This window comes from Heteronotia binoei, chromosome 13, assembly GCF_032191835.1.
Source record: "Heteronotia binoei isolate CCM8104 ecotype False Entrance Well chromosome 13, APGP_CSIRO_Hbin_v1, whole genome shotgun sequence".
In the NCBI taxonomy this organism is placed as follows: domain Eukaryota; kingdom Metazoa; phylum Chordata; class Lepidosauria; order Squamata; family Gekkonidae; genus Heteronotia; species Heteronotia binoei.
This window is the reverse complement of record NC_083235.1, coordinates 35,875,915-35,901,084: the sequence shown is the minus strand read 5'-3', so window position 1 is coordinate 35,901,084 and position 25,170 is coordinate 35,875,915. Positions and strand designations below refer to the sequence as shown.

Genomic DNA, 25,170 nt, shown 5'->3' with positions numbered 1-25,170 from the left:
TGCAATCTATCCTCCAGTTCAGACAATCTCAGGTAATCCCTGCCAGAACCACAGAGCCAGGGAGAGAATACCTGACTCAACAGACCAATGTGTGTGATTCTGTGTGAGACACTTACACTTGTTAGATTCCCATTAGGCATTGCCCTTCTATTTCTCTGCATAACTAAAGCAGTGAAAAATTTGCTTTTTCAACGCTGTGATTCTCAAGATCCGAATTTCTATGCTTCTACAGAAATCATGGCGCACCCAAAGCCCTGCCTCAATTAACCACATCTTTGCCAGTTCCATACAAGTGTTTTGTATCACATTCTAGAATATATTTTGTGGCTTTGGATCCTACTCTAACCCCCAATCCCACCCTCAAGAGTAACTGACTCCCCATTACCTATCTTTACCAACTTTTCACATTTTGCATCCCAACAGTTAATTTTAAGTAATAAAACTAAACAATAAAAGGTTATAAAAGACCAGGTGTTTTGTAAACCAAGCTGCCAACTTTTTTGGGGGGGGGGGAAGGGGTATGGCAAGGCTGCTGGCACTTTACAGCGGAAGTTTGTCATCACCACCATTACAAACATTTCTCCAGCTGAATTTCTGCTATCTGTGCCACTGGAGCCCCGCTAAAAACAATCCTTGGGAGCCTTGTTCATGAACAAGGAACAGAATTCAAGCAAAAGCTATAGAGCGAGTTTCAAGGTCCCATCTGTCAGAGGCCAATTTTCATGTCTGCCACCCTAGCCCTATTTCTCTACCTCATTCACTTCTCTTTCATTAACTCAGATGAGGAGCTAGATTCTTTCTCTAAGCTACATTGGCTTTGCCATACACTTGCTTAGTCAACTGAACTGGGTGACAGAGGATAATGCTTGCTTAAAAGCCATAGCTGCCTGATAGCCAGAGTTCATCAAAACAGGCCTCAGGACTTAACTGTAGCCTGCAAGTCCAGCGTAGGTGGCGCTGTGAAGCCCACCTTTTGCATGCATGAGGTCCCTAGGTCCAATCTCTGATATCTCCCTTGTATAGCTGGGAAGGAACTCTTCTTGAGATCTTGGGGAGTTTTTGCCTAGCAGGCTGCTGAATTCTGTAAAAGGCAACTCCAAATGGTTCTGGATGTGGCAGGAGTGAGAATGAGTCTTCCACAAACACACACTAAATATGCAGAGTCGTGAAAGGAAATGGGGGCCGTCTCTGACTCCATTGTTGGATGAGGCAAGGAAGGCTTCCAGCCGACATCATTACCACCACAGTTCACCCTTGTGTATTGCTTTGGGACTGAACTCTAGCCAGCGAGCCCAGAAGCCCGTTGTGTTATGGTGACATCTGACTGCTCCCCTCCCAGTCCCTGGCTGAGTTCTTCCTGACAGTGAGGGGCAGCATTCATTCCCTCCCCAGTGACAGACATACGCAATTTCCCCTCTCATCCCAACACACACACCCTGGACGCATGCATAGTGGACGGTGGTGTTTAGCCATCTTGCTCAAGATAACAGGATGCTGCTCTTTCAAAGAGAAGAATTCTGTTCTGGTTTCATCCAGCCAAGGAAGACAAGCCAGCTACTAGGGAGAACCTTATCCCCATTGCTGCTTGTGGAGCAAACTGCATCGTTTCAGCTTCTTCTGATGATCAGAATGGCAGCAGGAGGGGTCAGCAAAGGGCAGGAGGAAAGGGCAGAACTATTCCTCATTCCCTGTCACTCCTGAACAGACAGGAGGCTCCAGAGTGATCTGCTCATACTGTTCACAACAGTCTAAGCAGGAGAGGAAGAATGGACACTTGTTCTCACAACCAGTCGCTCAGCACCAGTAAAGAACATATCATTTTTCTGCAGGAGGAGCAAAGCGAGACCTTTTGTGTAGCTTAAAATACCTTGACTCACTTTGGGCCTTTGTTGAGCAGGAATGGTAGGGATCAAGAACTGGGAAAAGGGATCATGCTGGAATCTGCCAGGTTTTCTAAATCGTCTTTCTCCTGCTTCATCTCATGGGCTTTGAATTCGCTGTCTGTCTGTGACTCTGTGAGCTGGACAGATTCGCCTCCTTTTGGATTCTCTTTCGAATGGCACTTCTGGTGTTTGACCAGTACTCCCCTCTGGCGGAACCTCCTACCACACTCGAGGCAGCGGTATGGTTTTTCTCCTGTGTGGATTCGCTGATGTGTTATAAGGTCAGACAGCCTGGTGAATCGTCTCTCGCACTCATCGCAAGGGTAGGGCTTTTCTCCAGTGTGGATTTTTTGGTGCCTTGTCAGATCAGAAGGGTAAGCAAATCTCCTCCCACACACTTTACAGGAGAATGGCTTTTCCCCTGAGTGGGTTCGTTGATGTGACACGAGATTGGAATGCTGGATGAATCTTTTCCCGCACACACTGCAGGCATGAGGCTTCTCTCCTGTGTGGATCCTCCGGTGGGTTGTGAGAGAGGAAGAGGACACAAAGCGCTTCCCACAATCCACACAGGCATAGGGTTTTTGGCCCATGTGGTTCCGCTCATGTATCTTGAGAGCTGACTGATGGCTAAAGCACTTCTGGCAGTATGAACAACGGTACGGCTGCTCTCCAGAATGGCTCCTCTGATGACTGACAAGATACGCTCGTTGGCTGAATGTATCTCCACACTCTGAGCAGATGTGAGGTTTTTCCCCTGAGTGGATTTTTTGATGTCTGGTAAGGTGAGACAGCTGACTAAAGCTTTTCCCACACTCGACACACAGGTAGGGCTTTTCTCCTGTGTGGACATTCAGGTGCTTCGCCAAGTCTGAGGGACGTGTAAAGCTTTTCCCACACTCGATGCAAAGGTGAGACTTCTCTTTTCTTTGAGTTCCCTCTGGGGCTGCAGTTACCTCCTCTTCCCTGGACTCTTGATGTTCAAAGTTCTCCTCAGTTTTATTTGTGATCTTGGTTCCTGTAAGATGAGGAAGAAAACTCACACTTCTATAACATGTTGAGTCAATGGTGGGGTTGTGGGCAAGGGCAGTCTTAACCAATATGTAACAGGGACAGATGCTCCATGTTCCATGCTGGAGAGGGCAACCACTCACAGCCCTGCCCCTCTACCGGGGGGGGGGGGGAGGCAATCACTTCAACAGCAGTGGCCACTTTCCCTCACCTTGTCTGGGGCTTTGGTGCTGACTTCCAGCAACAGCTCCCATCGACTTCACACCAGCACTGAAATGGGGCCTCAGAATCATTAAGACCACTCCTGGTATGAGAGTTTCTTGCCCCTCAGGAATCACTGTTACAGTAGAGCATTTGGATTTCCATGCAATACAAGGTGCTGTGATCTTTAGGATAGCCCATATCTAAGGGTCTACAATTCTCTACTAAAAGAAAGATCACACGATGTAGTGGTTGGGGTCAGATCTGGAAGACTCATGGAAACTCACTAGATGACTCTGGGCTAGACATTCAATCTCAGCTTAACCTAACTCATGTGTTGCTGTTGTGGGGATAAAATGGAGGAGAGGAGAATGAAGCTACAAGCAGCTTTGTGTCCCCATTGGAGAGAATACTGGGGTATAAATATCTAAATTGAAATATCAATTATCTGCAAACCAAAGAACCCAATTCTGCAATTTTAGGTGGGCAAATTTACAAGGGAGCCCCATGGTGCAGAGTGGTAAAGCTGCAGTACTGCAGTCTGTGCTCTCTGCTCACAACCTGAGTTCGATCCCAGCGGAAGCTGGGTTCAGGTAACCAGCTCATGGTTGACTCAGCCTTCCATCCTTCCGAAGTTGGTAAAATGAGTACCCAGCTTGCTGGGGGTAAAGTGTAGAGGACTGGGGAAGGCAATGGCAAATCACCCTGTAAAAAGTCTGCCATGAAAACATTGTGATGTGACGTCACCCCAGAGTCAGAAATGACTGGTGCTTGCACAGAGAACTATTTTTACCTTAAATTTACAAAGAAATTGTTTGCATATCCTTTGCAAGTTTTTTAAAAAAATTATTTTATACAGGTCAAGTTTTGGTTATCTGCCTGCAAAGCAGCTTCCACCTTATAAAACCATAGTCATAAAATTCAAATATAATAGAAACAAAATAATATGAAAAGTAAGGAAGCAGTTAGACAACAATAAAATCCAATTCCAGTCTCCAAAAGCTATTCAAAAGAGATGAGCTTTTACCATCCATGGAATTTAGAAGAGAAACAGTAGAACTCAGCAAGGATCAGTCTTGGAGAAGGGGTGCAGCTAGACAAAAGCTGAACTTCTATGTTTTAAACAGCTTTCTGAATTGATTTCAAGGGCAGCCCTGTGAAGATTATATTACAGTAATCTCACCCAATGATTTCACATTGATGTTGAAATGCATTGAAGAGTCTGCTCTGCTGTGAAACCCTGCAAAGTTACAGTGGAGCCATTGCAAATTAGTGTCTTAAACATCCAGCCAGTCCAGGACCCCCTGGCCAATGCTATGAAATTCCACAAAGTGACCCAGGATAATTGAACAGGGTCATGTTCCTCTCATCTCTTTCTGTTGCTTTTTCTCCCTCCCACTACAGTTGTCAACCAAAGCAGCTTCTGTCTTTCAGCCACAGCTGAAAGCCAAATTGAAATGGATCTAGATAATCTGTTTCATCAAAGAGTGCCTGGAGTTGCAACACTGTGACCCGCTCAGCCGCTTTAGCCGCGAACAGCAAATCTGAGCCAGGTTGGTACTTCTTCCATACCAAATGATTGATGGACAATTTCTTCAGTGACACTGTATTTGTATTACTTAACAGATTTCTCAACTGCCTTTTTTTTTTTGCCACTGCTTCTAAAGCAGTATATAAGATAATGATTATCTTTGAAAAAATTAAACTCAGATATGAAATCAATACAACTACAATCACTGAAGGATCACCTACTGCCTTATGAGCCCACCCAACTACTACAGTCACCCTGCTTTGGGTGCCCCACCTTCTGAGAGGCGTGTCTTTCTTGTTCCCCCTCCCCCTGTTGCTGCAGCCCAAAATGTGACCCCTTCCCAAATGCTATTCCTGGAGCTGCAATAATTAGGAAACTTGCAGTGTGGACTTCGGTAAGACAAAAACACCACATGCCAAATGTTGCAATATAAGTGCACATGCACTCTTTACTCAAACAATACAACAGAACAATTCCTGAATGTCTCTTAAAGCAAGAAATCAGTCTGCTATAGAAACGTAGACTTTAAATGTTGGCCGGTGCAAAGTCTGGAGCTGCAGCAGAAGGAGGGGATAGGTGGAAAAAAATATGTAGTTTCTTCCCTAGAAATTACAAGGAGCACAGAAAGTGGTTGATCAGGCCAAATTTACTGCTTACCCAAAGACCTGGTGCTGCAGTTATCTTGCTTCCTGGCCTCTCTGCTAAGTGGCCTCTGCCTGACATCCAACGAAGATCTCTGGACTTCAGAAAAATCCACAGCTACACCTTGGAATGCCTCAGGCCTCTGAAACCACATCAACAGTCCTGTTCACAATGGGATCTATGCACAGCAGTGAAGGAAAGTTCCCTCTAAGCTGCAGAGTCTTGTGAGCAAAAATTCTGCTTTGTGAGCCAGTGGCATTAAAGTTGTGAGCTACTGTATAAATTGTTGTGCTCTGGGGTCATTTTTCCTAAAACAAAAATGTATGAGCTGGAGGCTAAAAATCTGTGAGCTAGCTCACACTAACTCAGAGGGAACACTGGTGAAGGATGTCCTTTGTGGGTATGAGAACTCAACACCTAATATCCCATCCACTTATCTCTGGTAGGAAAACCAATGTGTGAGACCAGAGAGAGCTGTTAGGGAATTTTTGGAGTACAGAAACCTTTTCTATGACTCCCATTCCCACCAGGTTCAGTAAAGCAGGGTGGGGGGTATGACTGGCAAGAACCCCATAATTTGAGAGAGAGAGAGTGAAACCTGTTCCAAAGTTAAAACCATCTATTAAAAGAGAATCATGCTGCACACCTTTTCAAGCAAAAAGCAATTTCAGTATTCATTTTACAGAAAGGAGAAAGATAAACCCAGGGCTTTTTTTGAGCAGGAATGCACAGGAATGCAGTTCCGGCTGGCTTGGTGTTAGGGGGTGTGGCCTAATATGCAAATGAGTTCCTGCTGGGCTTTTTATACCAAAAAAGCCCTGGATAAACCAATATTTATAAACCAACAGTACACATTTATCTATTTAGGAATGCATTCCGGTGCTTTGTCAAATCCTAACCACAGCATTGGCAGAGGGCCCTTAGTATCTCAAACACTTTAGAATCCAGATTAACTGTCAATCAAGAAATCGGATGATCCTGACAATTCCTTTTTCTGACCAGAAAGCTCTGACCAGAGTCACCGCATTACTAGGTCAGAAATACCTTCCCTCTCAAAAGTTTGGAGCCACAGGTCTTCATATCTAGATGTTTTGACTTCAAAACTGGAACTTGTAAATGTAAATAGTTCTTTTTAGAGCAGAGTGCAGGGTGCATTGTCAGGTGTGAAGAGCCTCCTGCAGTGCCTTATAGGAGACAACCAAACAGAGAAGCAAATTCATGCTCCTATACAAACTGCCCTTGTCTCACCTCTTATTCCACCACACTAACCTGGACTGACATCAGGTTAGCTAGACCACTGGTCTGACTGAGAGTGTCTTTGGATGTTCTAAGAAGAGTGAGAGGGACTGCCAAGTTTAGAACATCTAATGTATCTCCCCTTGGAAGTGCTCCAGAGGTAAAGAAAATATATGCATTCCTTGGGGTGGGGAGTGAAACACATGGATCAGTTTTGGGCATTCTTAACAAGCATGGAAAAGGACAAGTTGTGCTTCCTCTCCCCTGACTAACTGAAAATGTCTCGTTCTTGGTAGATGGTGCCTCCTTAATAAATTTCAGGAATAGGAGCAAGACGACGGGTAGGTGTGCAAATGATATGTAGTCAGCTCACGCTACCCAGTGTAGGCTCAGATTGCCAGTGATGTGTTTGGATTTTTTCACCTTACTGCATGGATTTAGCAATCAAAACTTAACCAGTCATCTACAGCAGGGTTTCCCAAACTTTTCCCCTCCATAGACCGGTTCCTTCCCTGTGGTCTGGGTGGAGGACACTCAGGGAGCGATACAGACACTGTGCGCCAGCCAGGAGCTTTCCCCATCCTCTCTGTTTCCGAACTTGCCAGCTTCTGGCCAGCGTGCAGTGTCTGTAGCACTCTCTGAATGCTACTGGTGGCAGCAGCATGGGGGGCAAGGGCTGGAGTGCAGCACAGCATACAGCGCCGAAGATAAATAGAGAGGGGAAAGGAGCTGTTGGGCTGCCCCTGGCGACCTGGTGTTGAAGCTTCCGTGGCCCATTACCAGGGCACGACCCTGCAAATGGGAAACGCTGATCTACAGCATTAGCTATCTCATGCAGAAACTGGAACTCCCAGCTTTGCAACTATATATTGAATTTTCAGCTTGTAGTGTTTTGTTTTTGTGTTTTTGGAATGGCATGCCTTGGTGTCCAAACTGCAAGACAGACGATCAAGAAGTATAAAAAGAATTTTCCTGGATAATAAGGAAATGTATACTTGGAAGTAAATGCTAGTTGTGTTTTTGGTGGGCCTTTACCAGTAACTCATTCAAATGATTTATTGACTTCAGCTACAAGCAGTAGGTGCATGGAACCCGAGAGCAGTTTTCAAGTGGGTGAGGGGGAACCTTTTCACTTTATGGCTGCAGCAGTACCCAATCAGAAATTAGGGATGCCAGCCTCCTGATGGGACCTGGGATCCCCCATGATTATAGATCATCTCCAGACAACAGAAATCAGTTCTCCTGGAAAAAATGGATGCTTTGGAAGGTGGACTCTATGGCATTGTACCCCTCTGAGATCCCTGTCCCCTCTAGGGTCCATTCTCAAATCTCCAGGCATTTCCCAACCTGGATCTGGCAACCCTAGCCCCCAACCCCCACAAGGGCAGTCTGACAACCCTACAGAGGCTCGATGTGCTCACATGGCCAGTCAAAAAGAAACAGTTGCACTTTTTCTGGTCTCTATTGCAGCTTCCTCCCGAATCACCCCCTCATACCCCAAAGACCTCAGGCTACAAGAAATTTACAGAGAAAATTAGAGAGGTGTGACAAAGGAACACTTTTAATTCATAGGAGTACTTTCCCAATTCTTCTACCCTAAAGAGAAAAGGGACAAAGTGAATATGTCTTCCTGCTTCTTGCTGCACTATGAACTACTTTCTTAAGTAATACATAGCTGGTGATCTTACAACAGATACCCTAACATTGGCAGTCAACTCTGGCTTTGGGAAATTCCTAGTAGTTTGGAGGTGGAGGCCAGAAGTTGGGGAGGGACCTCAGTAGGGTATACTGCCCTAGAATTCTCTATCCCAAGCAGCCATTTTCTCTAAAAAAAATTCTCACCTGCTTCTCTGGTTGTTCGCCTTCCTGCCGTCTTAAAATGAAGCCTTCAGCCAGGGCCACTGCTTGGGCACAGGTCTCAGGGCTACGTTCCTTGACCTGGCTTTGGATTTCCTGTGGCAGGATGTTCAAGAACTGCTCTAAGATTAGCAGCTCTATGATCTGCTCCTTTGTTCGACTCTCCGGCTCAAGCCAGCAGTGGCAGAGTTCCCTCAGGCGGTTGCAAACTTCACGAGGTCCCTCAGCCTCTTGATAGCAGAACTTTCTGAAGCGCTGGCGATGTATTTCTGTGCTGGTGGAGTTTCCTTGCAGGAAGGCAGCTTTTACTTTCCCATAGTCTGTTTTGTCTCTAGAATTCAAGATGCTGAAGGCTTGCTGGGCTTCTGCACTGAAGGCTGGCATGAACCGGGTTACCCCCTCTCCTCTAGGCCAATGGCAGGCACCAAACACTCTTTCAAAGTGTACCAGGTCATCCCAGGATGCCAGTTCTGGCAGCTGTGGATTTCCCCATCCTACAGAAGGGGACTGAATGGTTTTCAGGAAATCCTGCCACTGGGATTCCAGGTGGTGAGGTATTCCCTGCTGTCGTACTGCCGCCCAGCGAGGTAGTTCCCTGATAGCCCCAGGATGGATAGCAAAATTGTCTCTTCTTGTTCCCTCCAATCCTTCTCCCGGAGCCAGGCTTTCTGGTGCCTGTTTCTCCATTTTTGATGTTGGACTCGCCCTCTTGCGAAGCTTTGCCTGAACTTGGAGACCCAGGGCTGCCAGCTCTCACAGCTATTCAGTCATTTTCTCTCTCAGGTAACATAGCATCCCCTTTCTTCTACTTGTTTCCTCACCCAGAAGTCTCTTCTTCTTTTATTTTCATCTGGGTACCTTGATCCTGCTGTTGTTAATACCCCACTGGTAGCTCCCCAGTACACGTGGGTTTAAACACTGGGCATTGTACCTAGCTGGAGTTTCTGTTCTGGTTCCTGAGGGGAAAATAAAGAGACAAAAGTCACACATCACATTGGCATCTCACTGTACCTCTAAGGCACCCAATGAGGCAATTTATAGAGGGCTATCCCTCTTTTCTCCATGGCAGACCAGTGAGATGGCCTAACACCCTCAAGCTGAAGGTCACCCAGTGAGTTTAAAGGCTGAATAGGTATCTGTGCCCAGATCTCCCACACTATCCAACAGTATTGCCTCATTTAGTTTACTATCTAAGCAAATATATCAACAGCCTAACAGACTTCCATTATCTTGAGGCATCTATTTGGCTGAGGGTGGGTTTTAGAGTTTAGGCTTCCTGGGAAGAGATGGGTTTTAGAGTTTCTCAGGCATTTCTACACTTTAAAGTATGTTTTTAATGGGGGAGGGCTCACAGGTGTGTACTAAAGACCCATAGCTACATAGCACCTGTACCTAGGTGCTGTTTTTGAGGGAGGGGGAACTCTGCCTGCCCTTCTCATGTACCCTTAGGCAGAAATCAGCAAGTGAAATATTTCATGTCATGGAGCTAAAGGTTATGGCCTGTTGACTACAATTTCCCAAGTGAATGAAAGAATAGTGATGGAATTTCAAATTTCTGCCCCATAATGAGATTAAAATTTTATTCTATGGAAAGGCTGGTAAGCTAGCCACCCTGAGCCCATCAGGGGAGGATGGCATAAAAATCTGACTGATTGATAGGTAGGTAGGTAGGTAGATAGGCTTTTTTAAAAAAATCCCCTTTGTACTCTGTCCACCAACCACGTATGGCAGTTATTTTCTAGTTCACAAAATATACATAAAATTGCTTGATTAATGAGTATGATTTAGTTTGTGTCAGCAGAAGCAGATTGTCCAAAATATCTGAAGTAATAGCATTTATTTTTCTGACAGTGTGTAAGAGATGGAACTATTAATCAGAAGGCCCTTGGTTTGAATCTCACCTCTGCTGTGAAATCACTAGGTGGCTCTAGCAAGCTACTTTTTCTCAACCCCATATCTGTAACATGGGCAAAAGCAAAAACACAGATCTACTTTGGATACTGAAAAGTATATGTGAAGTATTAATAATATGGTTTGTGAGCCAGTAATAATACAGTTTGTGAAATGCAACTGCATTCATATAATTCTAAATGTCTCAAAACAGATCTCACAGAGAAATATCTGAAGGATTTGGGATTTATGTACTTAATTTCTACTCTGCCTTTCTCCCTAATAATAGGGATCCAAGATGGTTTATGTTTTCCCTTTCCCTATTCTGTCCTCATGACAACAACCCTGTGAGGTAAGTTAGAGTGTGTGACTGGCCCAGGTCACCTAGTGAGTTTCCATGATCTGGGTCTCTCAGATCTACAGCGAGATGCTGTCCACCACTCCACATTTTCTTAGTGGTAATGGTTGTGGGACAATGAAAGAATAGTAATGGAATTTCAAATTCCTGCCCCATAATGGGATTCAGTTTTTATTCTATGGAAAGGCTGGCAACTATATAGGGTTTTTTGTTTTAATTACAGAATCTAGACCATACAAAAATGAGACATGGTACTTGTCTATGTACAATCTTGGTAGATAGCAAAATTGTAAAAAGCTATAGCTACTTCTGCTATAACGGAAAAATAAGAAAAAGCTATTAGTTCTAAAAACAACAGATAAACATTGTCATATTTATATTAAGATGTTCAAACTTATGCTATTATAATTACTTGTTCTGCTTTCTGTGATTTTCTATTCAGGCCATAAACTTTAGGGTATGATGGAGTATGGGTTATGATTAACTACAATTGTTGTTTTTACCATGGAGCACTTTTGTGCTCCAAGTGAGTAATGCTTCTAAATTTCACTGATACAATAAATCAAGTATAGGATTTGGGGGGTTGTGTTAAAGCTGGTCTATTTTTCATATTCCACAGAGCAAGCACTTCCAGGGATGCACTTGGTGCTTCCAATGCTGCTAAGCTTCAGAGATACTACAGCATGTGGCTCACAACAATTCCTTAGGTATATGGCCACTGTTCAGTTATGTAGAAGTTATCACTGATTGTGCCCAAACACACTTGCAGAGAGACATATGGTGCTCAAATTATATACCAGAATAGTTTTGTAACTCCTATCAGTGGTAATGGAGGTACCTAGTACACAGATTTGGCCAAACTAAAGCTGTCTGCCTGGGGCAGATTTGGATTAGTGACATGGGCAGGCACAATGCATTCCTGGATACCCCATTGGTGTGAAGGGGAGAGAATGATTGGGCAGGGGGGTTCCTATCTCAAAAAGAAGCAAGGGGGCAAGCAGATCCCTGCTAACACTTTTCCGAAAGATGCACTTTTTACCAGGAAGCTCTGCCTTCTTCCTCCATCCCAGCCATTACGGCTGGTTGTGATTATTCACTAGAGGGGAAGATGCAGTCTGTGCATGCTCATACACGTTCTTTACTAGGTCACAGATTCTGTGCAGAATTCTAGTGGGTCCTGTGTTCAAATGAAGCCCAGGCCTTCTGAAGGGTCATTACTCTGCTTAGCCATTCAGAATTTGACTAACCAACACTAGGAATTTGCTTCCTAAGAGGCTTTGTTGCGCTAAACTAAGCGCTAGGAGCCAGACAATATGTTAGATGATCATTTTTCAATCTCCAAGAGCAACACATGGCAATAAGCGTCTGCCAAGTGAATGCACAGATGGGTATTTTCCCTACCCACTTTATTACAACTGCACACATGCTGGAAAATACTATGACAATCATCCTGAATTTCTGAATGAGTCAGCCTCGGATAGGGGCATTGGATACCAAATTGGACGTCTATGCTGGGACAGGCCACTGAGTACCGAATAAGAGCTGGTGCCTGGGGGGAGGGGTTGTGTTTGTTTGGAGTCTGGAAGACACGATCGCTTCGAGAGAGGGCTGGAGCAGAAAGAGAACAGAGCTGTTATTGTCTGAGAGCGACCAAGTGCAGGCTAAGCACGCAGATTCCTTAATCGGCTCAGAAGTTAAATGCATTTCTGCCATCCGGCAGCAACTCGGAGTTCGCTTCCCCCGGCTGCCCTCTCCAATCTGGAACCAAGACCCTTGGGGGCTCCCTTGACAACCACGTTATTTCCGTCTCTCCCCCCCCCCCCCCCCATCAGCTCATGGGTTCAATCGGACGGGAAGCAAAACAAGGCTGTAGGTTCACTTTTGATGTATAAATTAGCATCTTCCAGAGTGCGAAACTGCGTTCCTGTCGTCTTTCCACCCCAGACAAGGCTAGCAGCTTGCCAAGCTAGAGGGGGGGGGGGGCTGCTATCGAGTCCTCGTTTCCCTCGCCTGAACTCCCCCAAACTATTACTGTCTGATGGTCTCTCCCGTCCTCCCCCAATCTGCAGCGAGCGGCTGGAAGCGGGGAAAGACCAGGAAAGGGGGGGGGGGGCGGGCGAGGTTTAGAAAACTCTCGGCGAGTGAAAAAAGGCGTCTGATGGAAGAAGCCCCACTTTAGGGACGCTGCGGTTCCCGCAAGGAGTCCCCCGCTTAAAGGCGCAGAGGGAAGATCTTTCCCCGCCCTAATAGAACAATGAACGAACAAAAAACTGGTATTTGGGGCTGGAAAGGGAGAAGTACAGTCCACGAGGGGTTCCTAGATTTAGACACGTCCATTGCCGCATCCCGATTGCGGGAAGGGGTGGGTGGGGGTGGCGACGTGGAGAGCTTGCGGAGCACCAGGCACGCTGGACAAAGGAAGAGAAGGGGGGCTGTAGAACCGGCCCTATAGAAGCGGTCTCCCCCCCACCACCACCGTCTGCATAGATCAGACGGCCGCTTCCCAACTCCTCAAAGAAGATGTGATCCCTCCTAGCAAATGCAAACTCTGCACAAATGCAGAGAGAGAGAGAGACCTGTGGAAAAGCGAACCCTCCCCCCTCCCGCCGACAGAAAGACAGACGCCGAACACCACCGGCTCTCTGCCAGCCCGCCCTTTCCCCCACCCAGATTTCGGTCTCCGACTCCGCCTGATTGCTTCCCTCGCTCTCCCCTGCAAGCTGCATCGGCTTCCCTTCGCCCAGATGCCCCTTCGACTCACCGCACCCCACAGTTCCTGTCTCTGCGCGGACCCCTGAGGATCTCGAGCCCTGCAGACACCCCCCCACCCCCCTTTAATAAAATTCAAATCCCGAGGTTTTTAATCCAGGGCGGAGCAGGATGGAGCCTTAGCTATTGCATCCCCCCCCTCGGCTTCCTGGGCCTCTCCACGGCTTAGCGCTCACTCAATAGGACTAAGCCGGCTTAAATCCAAGGGCTCCTGTTTAACTGGTTTGAGGATCGGGCTGCCACTCAATTTAACTCTTGACGCGTCTCGGCAGTGACCGGGAAGCGGCGTGGGGGGGGGGGGGGAGAGATAGTTAAAAATGACTTTTATCTCTTGGCAGGGCTCTTGGCAGTACTCCCCAAAGGGGCTTGGGCTGCAAGGAAAACTAGTTGGTTCTCGTTACACAAAATAATTGTGTTTGTGTAGTGCCACCTTAACCGAAGAAGCCAATGCTCTCCGCAATGGGGGGAGGACATTTCCGAAACAATCAAGGCTATCCACTCCTGTCCTATCCTAACCAGCAGAGCAGACCAGATAGGTTGTTGCTAAGAGTGGTGGGGTGGGTACAAGGTTATTTTTGGTAGTGCTCAGACCTTTGGGGTTGAGGACAGGAAACGCTGGTGGATGTAAATATAATGGTTAAGATCAAGGTTGATTGCTTAAATGGCTTTCTGTTACCTTCGAAGTGTAATTGGCAGTGCTGATTTTAACTTGTAAAGGTTGACCAGTGCCTCTGGTTCCTTAGCATCCATCTTATCCTTGCTGCATTACTATAAGACGACCTGAGACTGCTGTCCAGGGCCGGCCCCTGTCACTAGGCAATTGCTTAGGGCGCCGCCCTTCTGGGGGCACCAAATTGAGGTGCCAGAAATTAGCCTTGCCTAGGGTGCCAGACAATTTAGGGCCCTGCTGCTGTCTCGGTAATACCATCCCTGTGCCCAAGCCAATGGCAAGTAGAGAAGTGTTCACAGTGGCAGCCATACAGCTCTGGGAAGCCACTTCTTGGGCATTCATTGAAGTCTGAAGAGGATGTATTTGAAGGACAAGCTATAAGGCTTGTCTTTTAAACTGAAGCCAATTTTAGTTTAAGGATTGCTTCGCATTATAGTAAATGTGTTATAGAGGCTCATGTTTTTATTTCATTTTTTACTGCAATTTACATCATTCTCCTCTTCTCCGTTTTATCTTCCCCAAAACCTTTTAAAATAAGTTAGGCAAAGTGCATATGATTGGCCCAAAGTCATCCAGCAAGTTTCCATGTGTTGGGTTTTGCAAGTATCATGCCTTCAGTTGTGAAAGGGTTAAGCTGAAGTTTCTGTAAGCTAATAATAGTAAGTTTCACATAGAACCAATAATGTGTAGATTCTTCCCACCAAAAAGCGGGAGGTTGTATTCTTAATGAGGTGACCTTAAGATTGACTGTTGGCTAATCGATATATTGGGGATAGTTCGTGCTATTCTGTAAATATGCATGGGGTGGAGCTTTGGGAAAAGCTTTCATTTCTACCTCCTTATGGCTAGAGGGAACAAAGAAACAAGATGGACTAGACCAGAATTAGAAATCTGAGATAGTTAGACTGTTGTTGTTTTCTTTCCATGTAATCCTTTCCCTAATTTTGAAGTAAAAATGTCTTCGAATGTAAACACACATTGGTCTGTGCTGCATTATTTTGCCACGCTTCATTACTTTGCTAAATATCCAATTAGGTTCCCAGCCTCCAGCCGGGAGCAGTCATTCCCTTGATTTCAGGTCCTCCAACCCACCGCCACAGAACTGACTGGCAGGGGAGTCCCACCCCCAGAGAGCACCACTGCGCTGCAACATGCCCAGAAGAATGATGTCACACAGAAGTGACATTATCTCACCAGGCATGTCGCGGGGCGGGTGGGGATGCTTTAGTATTTGGGGAAAACCACAGAGTTTTTCCCCAAGTGCTAGAGCGCCCCCCCATGTCATTGTGCTGCACACACTTTGCACTTGTAAGGAAGATCCCCCACCAGCTGGCAACCCTATATCCAACATCTCAAACCTGGGGTTCTTGGGTGCTAGACCTGGCAACCCTATATCCAACATCTCAAACCTGGGGTTCTTGGGTGCTAGTCTGACACTCTTAACTATTATACCATGCTGGCAGTGTGACAGTGAGAGAGATGGAATAGGGTGCAGAGACCTGGCTTTAAATCCCTACTTGTGATGAAACTTTGGACCAATCGCACACACGCAACCTAGCCTCACCGGTAGTTCTGAGGACTGAACACATTACTTATGGTGAGGTAGAGTACTAATTTATCAAGCTCAGTATTGTCTTCTGTGGCAGTGACTCTCCAGGGTCTCAGGCAGAGGTCTTTCACTTTATGCATTAGCTAACTTATTTAACTGGAGATGCTGGGAGTTGAACCAGTGACCTTCTGCATGCCAAGCTAACGCTGCATTAAGCTTACAGTCCTTGAGGGGTTTGTGGGTTGTGCTGCCACTCAGTGGAGGAGGGGAGAACCATGTATGGCACCCTAAGCTCCTTGGAGGAAGGCTGGGATAAAAGCATACCAAATAAATAACTAATAATATGCTATGGATTTTGTACGGTTGGGTCAGGCATGCATGTGCATTTCTTGCTTGTTCTATTAGACAGCACTTGATCTGGAGGATGAATGAATGTATGAACTGATTCTGTCAAAAGTCTTGCATTCAGTGTAACTTGGGGTGAGTTCTGCCCGTTGTGCTTGTTCCATAACTGTTGATTCACAAATGCAAGTTGTGACTTGATGCAGTTCTCCAGGGATGAACGTACATGGACATGAGTGGTGTTAGTCAGCCTGAACCTTCAGGACAGAGCGGTTTGGAAATCTAAATTAGCAGATAGTCTAAATAAATGCCTGTCATTGTGCCTGTCCCTGCCCTGTGTACTCTTAGACCTTTGCCATATAAACAAGCATCAGTTTCCATGCACAGAAATTCCATCTGCACACTCAAACACAGAGTGATGTTCCTTCTCATTATATATACTGGTTCATTGCATCGACCTGAATTTGTATTAAGTACTGAAGTTTTATCTTATTCCTTTTGTCTTGTTATGATTTAATATTGATGATTGCTTAATTCTTTACAAATTAAAACCCTGCCTTTTCTTCCTCACCAGGGCCACCAAGCCAAATGCTATACTAAAAATACATCTTAAAAACCATTAAAATCAAGCAAAAACACATAATTCTGACAATTAAAAACAAATTAAATGACACATAACAAGAAAGATAATTAAAAATAGGGCGGGAAAGGTAAATCGCTGATGGAGCATCCAACAAAATTTTAAAAGTCTTCACCCGCTGGTGGAAGATGGCAACCAAGGAGGACAGGAAAATGTTTCTGAGGAGAGTTTCAGAGTTTTGGTGCCAAGAATCTACTGCTGATGTTCTACTTTACATTATTTACAGTCCACCTTTCTCACAGGGACTCAAGGTGGAGTGCACATAGTGAGTCAGTACAATCAACAAAATGAAACATTAAATATGCAACATTAGAATTTTAGAAAGAATTTAACCATAGCATAAGCGTTAACGTGACACATTAAGCATTACAGAGATTCCATAATACCACACTACAACAAGCTATGCTTTCAACTTATGGTGAACCTATGAATTAATGACTTCCAAAATGTTCTATTGTTAACAGCCTTGCTCAGATCTTGCAAACTGAGGGCCGTTACTTCCCTGAGTGAGTCAATCTATCTCATGCTAAATCTTCTTCTTTTGCTGCTGCCTTCCTGCATGCACACAAAACCTTACACCCAGAATTAAACTTTGTAGGTCTTAGAGGTGCCAATGGACTCAAAGTTTGATCTGTTGCTTCAGACCAACACAGCTGCCTACCTAAATAAAGAATTATTTTGCTTGATCCCAGTCTGAGGTTGGAGGTCCAGGTCTCCTCTGTAGCATGCAGCACCTTTTAATGGCTTTTGCTGCCTTATTTATTGTGTGTGCTGTCTCTACAGACCCTTCTTTGACAAATGTGATCTGGCCTTGGTGAGTCATGCTCTGATCATAGCTATCCAGGTTTAGAGTGCTGTAATGGAATGTACACTGGGCATAGCTATCCAGGTTTAGAGTGCTGTAATGGAATGTACACTGGGCTGCCTTTTAAAACTATCTGGAAACCAAAGCTGGTCCAAAATGCAGCAACCAGGTTATTGTCTGGGGCTGGATCTTTCACCCAAGCCCTATCTATGCCCCCACTTACAGAGGTGAGCCAGGTGCCAACCAGAGATAAGGCTTTGGGAATTTGGTTTTGGAATAGCCTCTCCCTAGAGACTTGCCTAGCATATACACTATTGTTTTGTAAGTACTTGGTCCGGACACTTCTTTTTACCCAGCTGAAGGGATCAATCTTTTTACCACTGTTTTTAAAGGCCTGCTGTTAGCCTGAAACCTGTTTTAGGAATACTATTTCATGCTGCTGAATATTGTCTTTATGCTGCTTTCAAGTTCATATTGGGTTCTTTGTTTTATTGCTGGTTTTCACACTGATTATTCTTATGTTTTTATTGCATTCATTTTCTTGTGGTTTGAGCTACCGAAAGCATGTCTCTAGAGAGGCAATTCCCATTTTTAAATATATACAGATAGCAAATGTTTTCCAAGCCTCAGAAGTTTATCACAGGTTCCTCAAAAAGACTAGCTATAGGCAATGGGTCCCCACCCCAACTGTACAACTTTCCAGGAGTGATTGTGTGTTCTAGGCTACACTGTTATCATGAGGAGGGCACTTACTCAACAGGCCTTTAGCATCTTCTGTCAACTGAATGCATTCTGCACCCTTCCCTGTACTACTGGGAATTTCACATTAGAACGGAAGGGGAAATCTACAGGTGAAAGCTTACCACAGAACGGATAACTCAATGTATAAAAAACCCAAAGCATCTTGTGCAAAGCAACTTGGTGAACTAAGTTTGCTAGACAATTATGAATATGAGCAAAACACTTTTTCATAAATTTATTGTTTGAATTTCACAAGAATTTAGCGTTTCTATTAGAAAGAACGCAGTTGCGGCAGTTCTTGAGTACTTACTTTACAGTGCAAACTCATGTAAAAATCCACTCATTTCCAAGCAGCTCAGCCTTTAGGATTGCACTGTTAGGCTTATACAGCACTATGCTGCATGGAGTATGGAATACGAACGGAGCACGTTATAAAGCTTATGAAGTGTGGCTAACAATGAGGAGCAAAAGACACCTTCTAACGCGCGTTCTGCTGCGCAGTAGCTCATCGCATACTATCGCGACCATGTGCTCTGCGAATAGGAGGCCGCAAATTCCCGCCCACTACTAAACAATAAGACTACAATTCCCTGCATGCATCTCGGTAGCATAAGCACGCAACGTAAGATTTTTCTCCTTACGCATTTCTCGAGGCATTCTGGGAGACGTCGTGCGTGATGATAACAATTTCCTTTAGTTTTTCATAATCCTTCCGCAGTCAAGAAAAAGTAACCCCTTCCAAAAGCACTCTCCTCTCCTCGCTTGGTGTTGGGAGATCTCGAATACAACCTTTTATCATGTATCATGCAAAACACCGACACAGGTCCACGTTATTCCTTCAGAAAAAACACACCTCCGTGTGACAGGAAATGTGGTAAAGTGGTTCCGCCTGGCGGAAGGACATTTTATAAGGGTGAGGCGCAGAAGCCGGATCCTCTTTCCCCTTCTCAGCGGCGAAATGGTGGGCAGCGCGCGGGCGAGGCTGGGGAGTTCTGAAGGGGGTGGGAGCGGGAGAAACGATTGCACTCGCTAGGGGGGGGGGCTCATTTCGACATCTTTTCGTTTTAAGGATGGGGGCATGAAATAGGCGTAGTTCGTATTTTCTTCTCCGTGGGCCTTTGTAATTGCACGTCCCTCTGCTTGAGTCGTTTCTGGATCCTTCCCTACAATGCGTTAGCTTAGGCCCCCTTTGACTCCTCAGGTATAGAACTAGCCGTGTCCTGTTCTATGGTCGCCTGGCTGGCTTAGAGCTAAATGGCGCCCGGTCACTCGAGGCATAGAAAGGCAAAGCCTGGGCTCGCGAGGAGACCGTTCAGGCGCATGGCGAGGGCCTCGGATCAGGCCAAGAGACTGTTGTCGGGTTCCGTTTCCAAGAGTGGCTGGCCATGTGCCGCCTCTGGGCCTCAGCCTTGTATTTGAAAACCCGCCTTTCATTCCAGTTTGTAACCAATACTCCCTCTAAGCTGTGGAGTCTTGTGAGCAAAAATTCTACTTCGTGAGCCACTGGCATTCCACGTTGTGAGCAATGTTCCCTCTAAACTGAGTTAGTGTGTGCTAGCTCACAGATTTTTAGCCTCCAGCTCACACATTTTTGGCTTAGCTCAGGAAAAATGGCCCAGAGCAAGCTAATTTATACAGCAGCTCACAAAGTAGAATTTTTGCTCACAAGACTCTAACTTAGAGGGAACATTGGTTGTGAGCTACTGTGTAAATTAGTTTGCTCGGGGGCCATTTTCTTTTCACACTAACTCAGCTTAGAGGAAACACTGTTTGTAACTGTAGCAGCAACCTTAGCTGCTGGTGGTCAGGCAGAAACAAGGCCACAGGCAAAATCAGGAAGAAACAAGCGATCCACATTAGCCTTTAACTACATATGAGACTTCTATCTCTTCTTGACCCCAAGAAAAAATAGTGTCCAAGTATAACTTCCCCTTAAACGGAGGATGAATCATGTATGGACCAATTCTGGATTTTCTAGTTGAACATAATAAGAGTACTATTGGGTGAGGCAAGGAGACAGGCACACGAATCTGCCTTTTGTTTGTAGATCTTACACATTTGTCAGTTTTTAAAAATTAAGAAATTCACCTAAGTTTGTGTCCACAATTTGTAATAGTGAATTTAAACTAAGTGCTCAATAAGCTTTCAGGCAGACAAGAGGATGGTGACGGCCATTCTGTTACTTTTAGCAATGGTGTGCAGAATACACAAGCTTAATTCATAGAGTAGTGAATGTGAGAATGTGCTCTGATCTTAGCATTTCCCTAAACCTTGCTTCTTCCACAACTTAACTACGTGGCCTTAGGCAAACCTTTTTCTAAGCTTTAGCCCACCGTTTGTATTGTAAGGAGAATAATTCTGGCCTGCTTGTACAAAGTTGTAAGGATTATAATGTGAAATGTTTTGAATACTCAAAACATCATATACATGTTGAGATAATTATTTTAGCGGTTGTACAAAAGTAGTGGATTCTGTGAGCATCATTACATGCATCTTGTTTTTACCATTGTTCATTGGCTTCCCAGTTGTTAAACTGTGCTTGTGAATCATACCAGATTTACTTTTTGGATCAACTTTCAGTGGTAGCTGATGTCCTCATAGAGATATGCAACTTTCCATAATGCAGTACCACTACAGTTCATAATCATCACATGACAAAAAGAAAAATATTTTTGCAGATCTAAATTTGTGTAAATCAGTGCAGTCTTGAATGACTTTGGGTAGTAGGTTTGTTAGAGAGAATTCTATTTGACCTAAGCTTAGAAAGCTGTAGTAACATTGGTTCAGCCATAGTGCAGACCATTTAGGAGTTTATCCAGAATAGGAGTATTTTTATCCTGTTTCTGGGGTTATTGTAAAGAACTGAAATTGTTTTTTTCCCTTGCCTTATCAGTGCCTTCCCCTTCTGTTTCTCCCTTTCCACCCCATCATTAATCAATAAAAATATTTAAATATCTATGAAATATTTCAAGGTACTTGGTTTTATAATTAGAAATGGAAATTGAAATGTATACTATTTTATACCATGCCCAAGCTGAATTGTATACCTTGGAGTTTTTTAATGCCACTTGTTTACTTATTTTTCTTTCTTTTTTTGGATGGGTCTTAAACCTGACTTGACTTGAAATTGCTTTTGTTCATTCTCTGCTATAAATGTAAATATTTGCTCCTGTAAACAGACCAAGAAGAGAAGGAACAACGGCCGTGCCAAGAAGGGCAGGGGCCATGTCCAGCCTATCCGCTGCACCAACTGTGCTCGCTGTGTCCCCAAGGACAAGGCTATTAAGAAGTTTGTCATCCGTAACATTGTTGAAGCAGCTGCTGTCCGAGATATCTCTGAAGCAAGTGTCTTTGATGGTAAGTCTTTCCTAGCTCTTGAACAGACATTTTATTTCAGTAAAGCCCATTGCTGAAAGGTTATGGATATAAATGAAGGGATGAAGAGAAGGCTATTATAGTTCTGCCATGCAGTTTCTTCTTTTAAATTATTGTTTGAGACAAGCAGAACCTGGAAAAATTTTAAGAGGGTTTTGCCCATTCCACAAAACTCTCAGAACAGAATCTAGAAACTTAAGCTCTCTAGTTAGCATGGTCAGGGTTCTCTATGTCATCCCATCAGCTTTATTAGATAGTGGCTGCTGTATTAAAACCTGTCTCAGCTTCTAGAAGGAAGAGGGCAGCATTCAAATGAAAGCCAAATGAGATGAAAGGTTCAAGTTGGTGTTTGGTTGAAAAGTTTAGTAAAAAAAACAAACAAACCCGTTTTAAGGAACAATGGGATCTAATATTCCTTTTTTTTTTTAACTTCGAAAGACCCTAAAGCAGTGGTCCCCAACCTTTTTGGCCCCAGGACCAGCAGAGTGGGGACACCCAATTCAGCCTCCCCCCCCCCCCAGCATTTCCTCCTCCCTCCTTCGCCCCCCATGCAGCTTGCCGCCACCTCCTCCCCCTCATTTTCCTCCCCGTTTCCTTCTTCACAGCCGCTGTCCGTGCAGCCTCCCCGCCTCCGTTTTCCTCCTTCCTCTGTGGCCGCTGTCTGTGCAGCCTCCCTGCCTCTCCCCCTACGTTTTCCTCCTTTGCTGTTGCTGCCGTCCACACAGCCTCGCCACCTCGCCCCACCCTTCCATTTTCCTCCTTCCAACTTTGCTGCCACTGCCGTTGGTGCTGCCTCGCTGCCTCCCCCCCCTCTCCGTTTTCCTCCTTCGCTGCCACCGTTGGAGCAGCCTCACCTCCTCCCCGCATTTTCACCATTTTAAGGCCGGGGAAGGGACCTTCCCTTTTTCGGCCTTAAAATGGTGAAAACGGGGCGGGGGGGGGAAGAGGAGGCAGAGGGGTGAGACTGCATTGCCCGTCTCAAACATGCCATTGCCCGGTACCGATTCTCGGCCCAGGGGTTGGGGATCCCTACCCTAAAGAATTTTCCTTTGTAATTAAAGTGTATCAGATTCCATTTTTTCTGAAGATTAAGTGAAATTTGTTGAGTATTCTGCTAGAATCAACTGTTCAGTCATACCAGTTGCATCTTGCTTTCTTTTGCTTTTTTATCCCCCCAAAATTTGCTTTTTAAAAAAATATATATATTATTCTTCCTTTGGAAAAGAAATCTCAGAAAGAGTTCAGGCAGACTTCCATACAAATATGTGTGACTGAGTTTTGTTTGTGTACTGTGGAAAGGTTTGTCTGTGTGCTCACATTAATGTCACCTCCTTTTTCCTTAGCGTATGTGCTGCCCAAGCTCTACGTGAAGCTTCATTATTGTGTTAGCTGTGCCATCCACAGCAAAGTAGTGAGGAACCGTTCCCGTGAGGCCCGGAAGGACCGTACTCCTCCACCTCGGTTCAGGCCTGCAGTAAGTTTAATGCCACATTGTTCATTGAAAACATACTCCGTTGCACTTAACTGGAAAACTATGTTTTGAGAGAATGCAGTGTTACAAAGACTGTGCATTGTCCAGTTGAATCAATCCTGAAGCATGTACAAGTTCTGCAAGGAGCTATTATTCCAAGGAACTTGAAATCTGAGATTCATATTTTTTAAAAAACATACCAGATGGAAAGCCATGAACACTATGGTTTGTGGTCTTGACATGTAAACCAGGGCCCTATACATGTCCTTAACCTAATTTTGGATTGAACAAGAGTCCAGTGGCATCTTTAAGACCAACAAAGCTTTATTCAAGGTCTGAGGTTTCATGTGCATGGAATTTACCAGTCCATACTTATAAAGCAGGGGTTAAATAGCAAATGAAATTCCAATCCATTGTATCTGAGGAAAGCTCATGCCTTGAATAAAACTGTTGGTATTAAATGTGCCACTGGACTTGAATTTTGTTCTACTGCTTCAGATTAACACAGCTGTCCACCTGGATTTATAATTTTAGATTGTGTGTGAAGTACTCCTGGTGGGGTAGCTATCATGATCTCTAGACTGGATGCTTTATAGTGATGAGATAATGAAGGTATGCAGGATTGCAGTCTAAGAAGAAGCATGGTATACAAGGGCAAAGGTTGGGAACAGCACAGGAATACAGACACCTGGATGTTATATGATCACTTTTCAGTGACTTGCTAAACCATTGAACCTGAGAGAGGCCATGTCTGAGCTGGCAGCTGGGTGGTGCTTTTTATACTCCAGTCATGCAACATGGTGCTTTTACAGAGTGACATAAACAAAGTTTAGTAAGTGCCTGACCCAGAAAAGCAAGAATACTCCAAAGGGGCAAGGCCAGCTCTCCATATTGCCTCTCCCTTGTATTATGCACTCAGTGCTCTTTACCTTTATTAAGCCTACGCCATAAGGAAATAGAGCTGTTGTTTTTCTCTGGACATCAGTACTAAGCTAAACACATTCTCTTCTTCTTTTTAGGGTGCTGCACCGAGACCACCCCCCAAGCCTATGTAAGGAATTTGCCTGAGCGATGTAAATTTTTAACATTGACTCAATAAATAACTTTACAGCTGATCTTTGTGTGTTTTGATTGACTAGCGATATTTTGCTTGTTTTTAAAGACATGGACTTTAAAGTAGTATTGGGTTTGGGTACAAATGTCTACAAAACAGATGCTATTTTGTTTTTCCTGTTTGTTGCCCTGTTTAGAATGGCCCCTGATGAATTTATTTACAGCATAAGTAAGCTGCTTTTTCTTGTGCTGAAAGCATCTGGCAAAAAAAAAATTAAAAATACATTAATTACCCATTTAAAGAATTATATCACAGGGAATCTTGGCTCATAGCCTGATTGAGAGTCTGGAATAAGGGAGTGTGTTTTCAAGTAGGGGTCAGTAATTCGCAGTTTATCACGGTTATGCTCACCATTAAGAGCCTATCTTTGCATATCTTGAGATAGGTTGGAGCAAGGATGTCGAACCCATTTGTTATGATGGCCAGATCTGACATGAATGAGACCTTGTTGGGCCAGACCATGTCAGGTTGGGCCAAGCCATATTGGGCTGGGCCATGTGTGTACCTATTTAAGATTAGGTAGCAGAGATATAAATTTTATAAAGAACCCAAGCACATATTTTTAAAAAACTTAAAAAATGCACAAAATGTTAGCATTCATTGGTCTTAAAGATGCTTTCTTTGAATTTCTCCCATGGGATCCAGGGAACTGGGCAAAGGAAGTTCTGGCTTTTTCCTTCCTTTTCCAGGGGATGGGGGGAGCCTCAGCCAATAGAAGAAAAAGAGGCTTGACCCAGCAGCTTTGTTGTGCAATTGAGAGAGCCTGGCAAAGCAAGCTACTCCTCCCCACTTCTTCCCCAAGGGAGGAGCCTGAGACTAATGGAGAAAATAGAGGTTTTGCTCTGTAGCTCCTGTGCAATTGAGCAAGCCTTGGAAAGCAAGCTGTTACGCAGAAGGAAGCAAGATACAGGGAAAAGGAAGCAGATGACAGCCAGTTGCTTGGGGGCCTGATAGCCCTCCAAGGGCCTGATTCAGCTCCTGAACTGCATGTTTGACACCTCTGGGTTGGAGGGAGTTCCTCATTGCTACAGCCTTCTAGTGTTGCAGCAGACTTGCCACTTAAAATATTAACAAGGTTTTATTCC

General features: G+C 44.7%; 2 protein-coding genes across 3 annotated transcripts; one reads left to right on the top strand and one right to left on the bottom strand.

The window, feature by feature from the left end:
• Positions 1 to 1,175: 1,175 nt before the first annotated feature.
• On the bottom strand, positions 1,176 to 13,441 carry LOC132581683 (zinc finger protein 397-like). Its single transcript, XM_060253061.1, has 4 exons — positions 13,371 to 13,441; positions 8,347 to 9,317; positions 5,284 to 5,410; positions 1,176 to 2,901 (listed from the first exon to the last, which is right to left on the bottom strand). Exons 2-4 carry the CDS (start codon positions 9,046 to 9,048, stop codon positions 1,910 to 1,912), a joined length of 1,821 nt encoding a protein of 606 aa, XP_060109044.1. The 5' UTR covers positions 9,049 to 9,317; positions 13,371 to 13,441; the 3' UTR covers positions 1,176 to 1,909.
• Positions 13,442 to 18,845: 5,404 nt separating this feature from the next.
• On the top strand, positions 18,846 to 24,086 carry RPS26 (ribosomal protein S26). Of its 2 annotated transcripts, XM_060253141.1 has the most exons (4): positions 18,846 to 19,086; positions 21,305 to 21,482; positions 22,844 to 22,974; positions 23,991 to 24,086. In XM_060253141.1, the coding sequence occupies exons 1-4, from the start codon at positions 19,084 to 19,086 to the stop codon at positions 24,024 to 24,026; spliced, it is 348 nt and encodes a 115-aa protein (XP_060109124.1). In that variant the 5' UTR covers positions 18,846 to 19,083; the 3' UTR covers positions 24,027 to 24,086. The 2 variants fall into 2 exon arrangements, with proteins under 2 accessions (XP_060109124.1, XP_060109123.1); XM_060253140.1 differs by having other exon boundaries at positions 18,941 to 19,086; positions 22,844 to 24,086.
• The last annotated feature ends 1,084 nt before the right edge of the window (positions 24,087 to 25,170 follow it).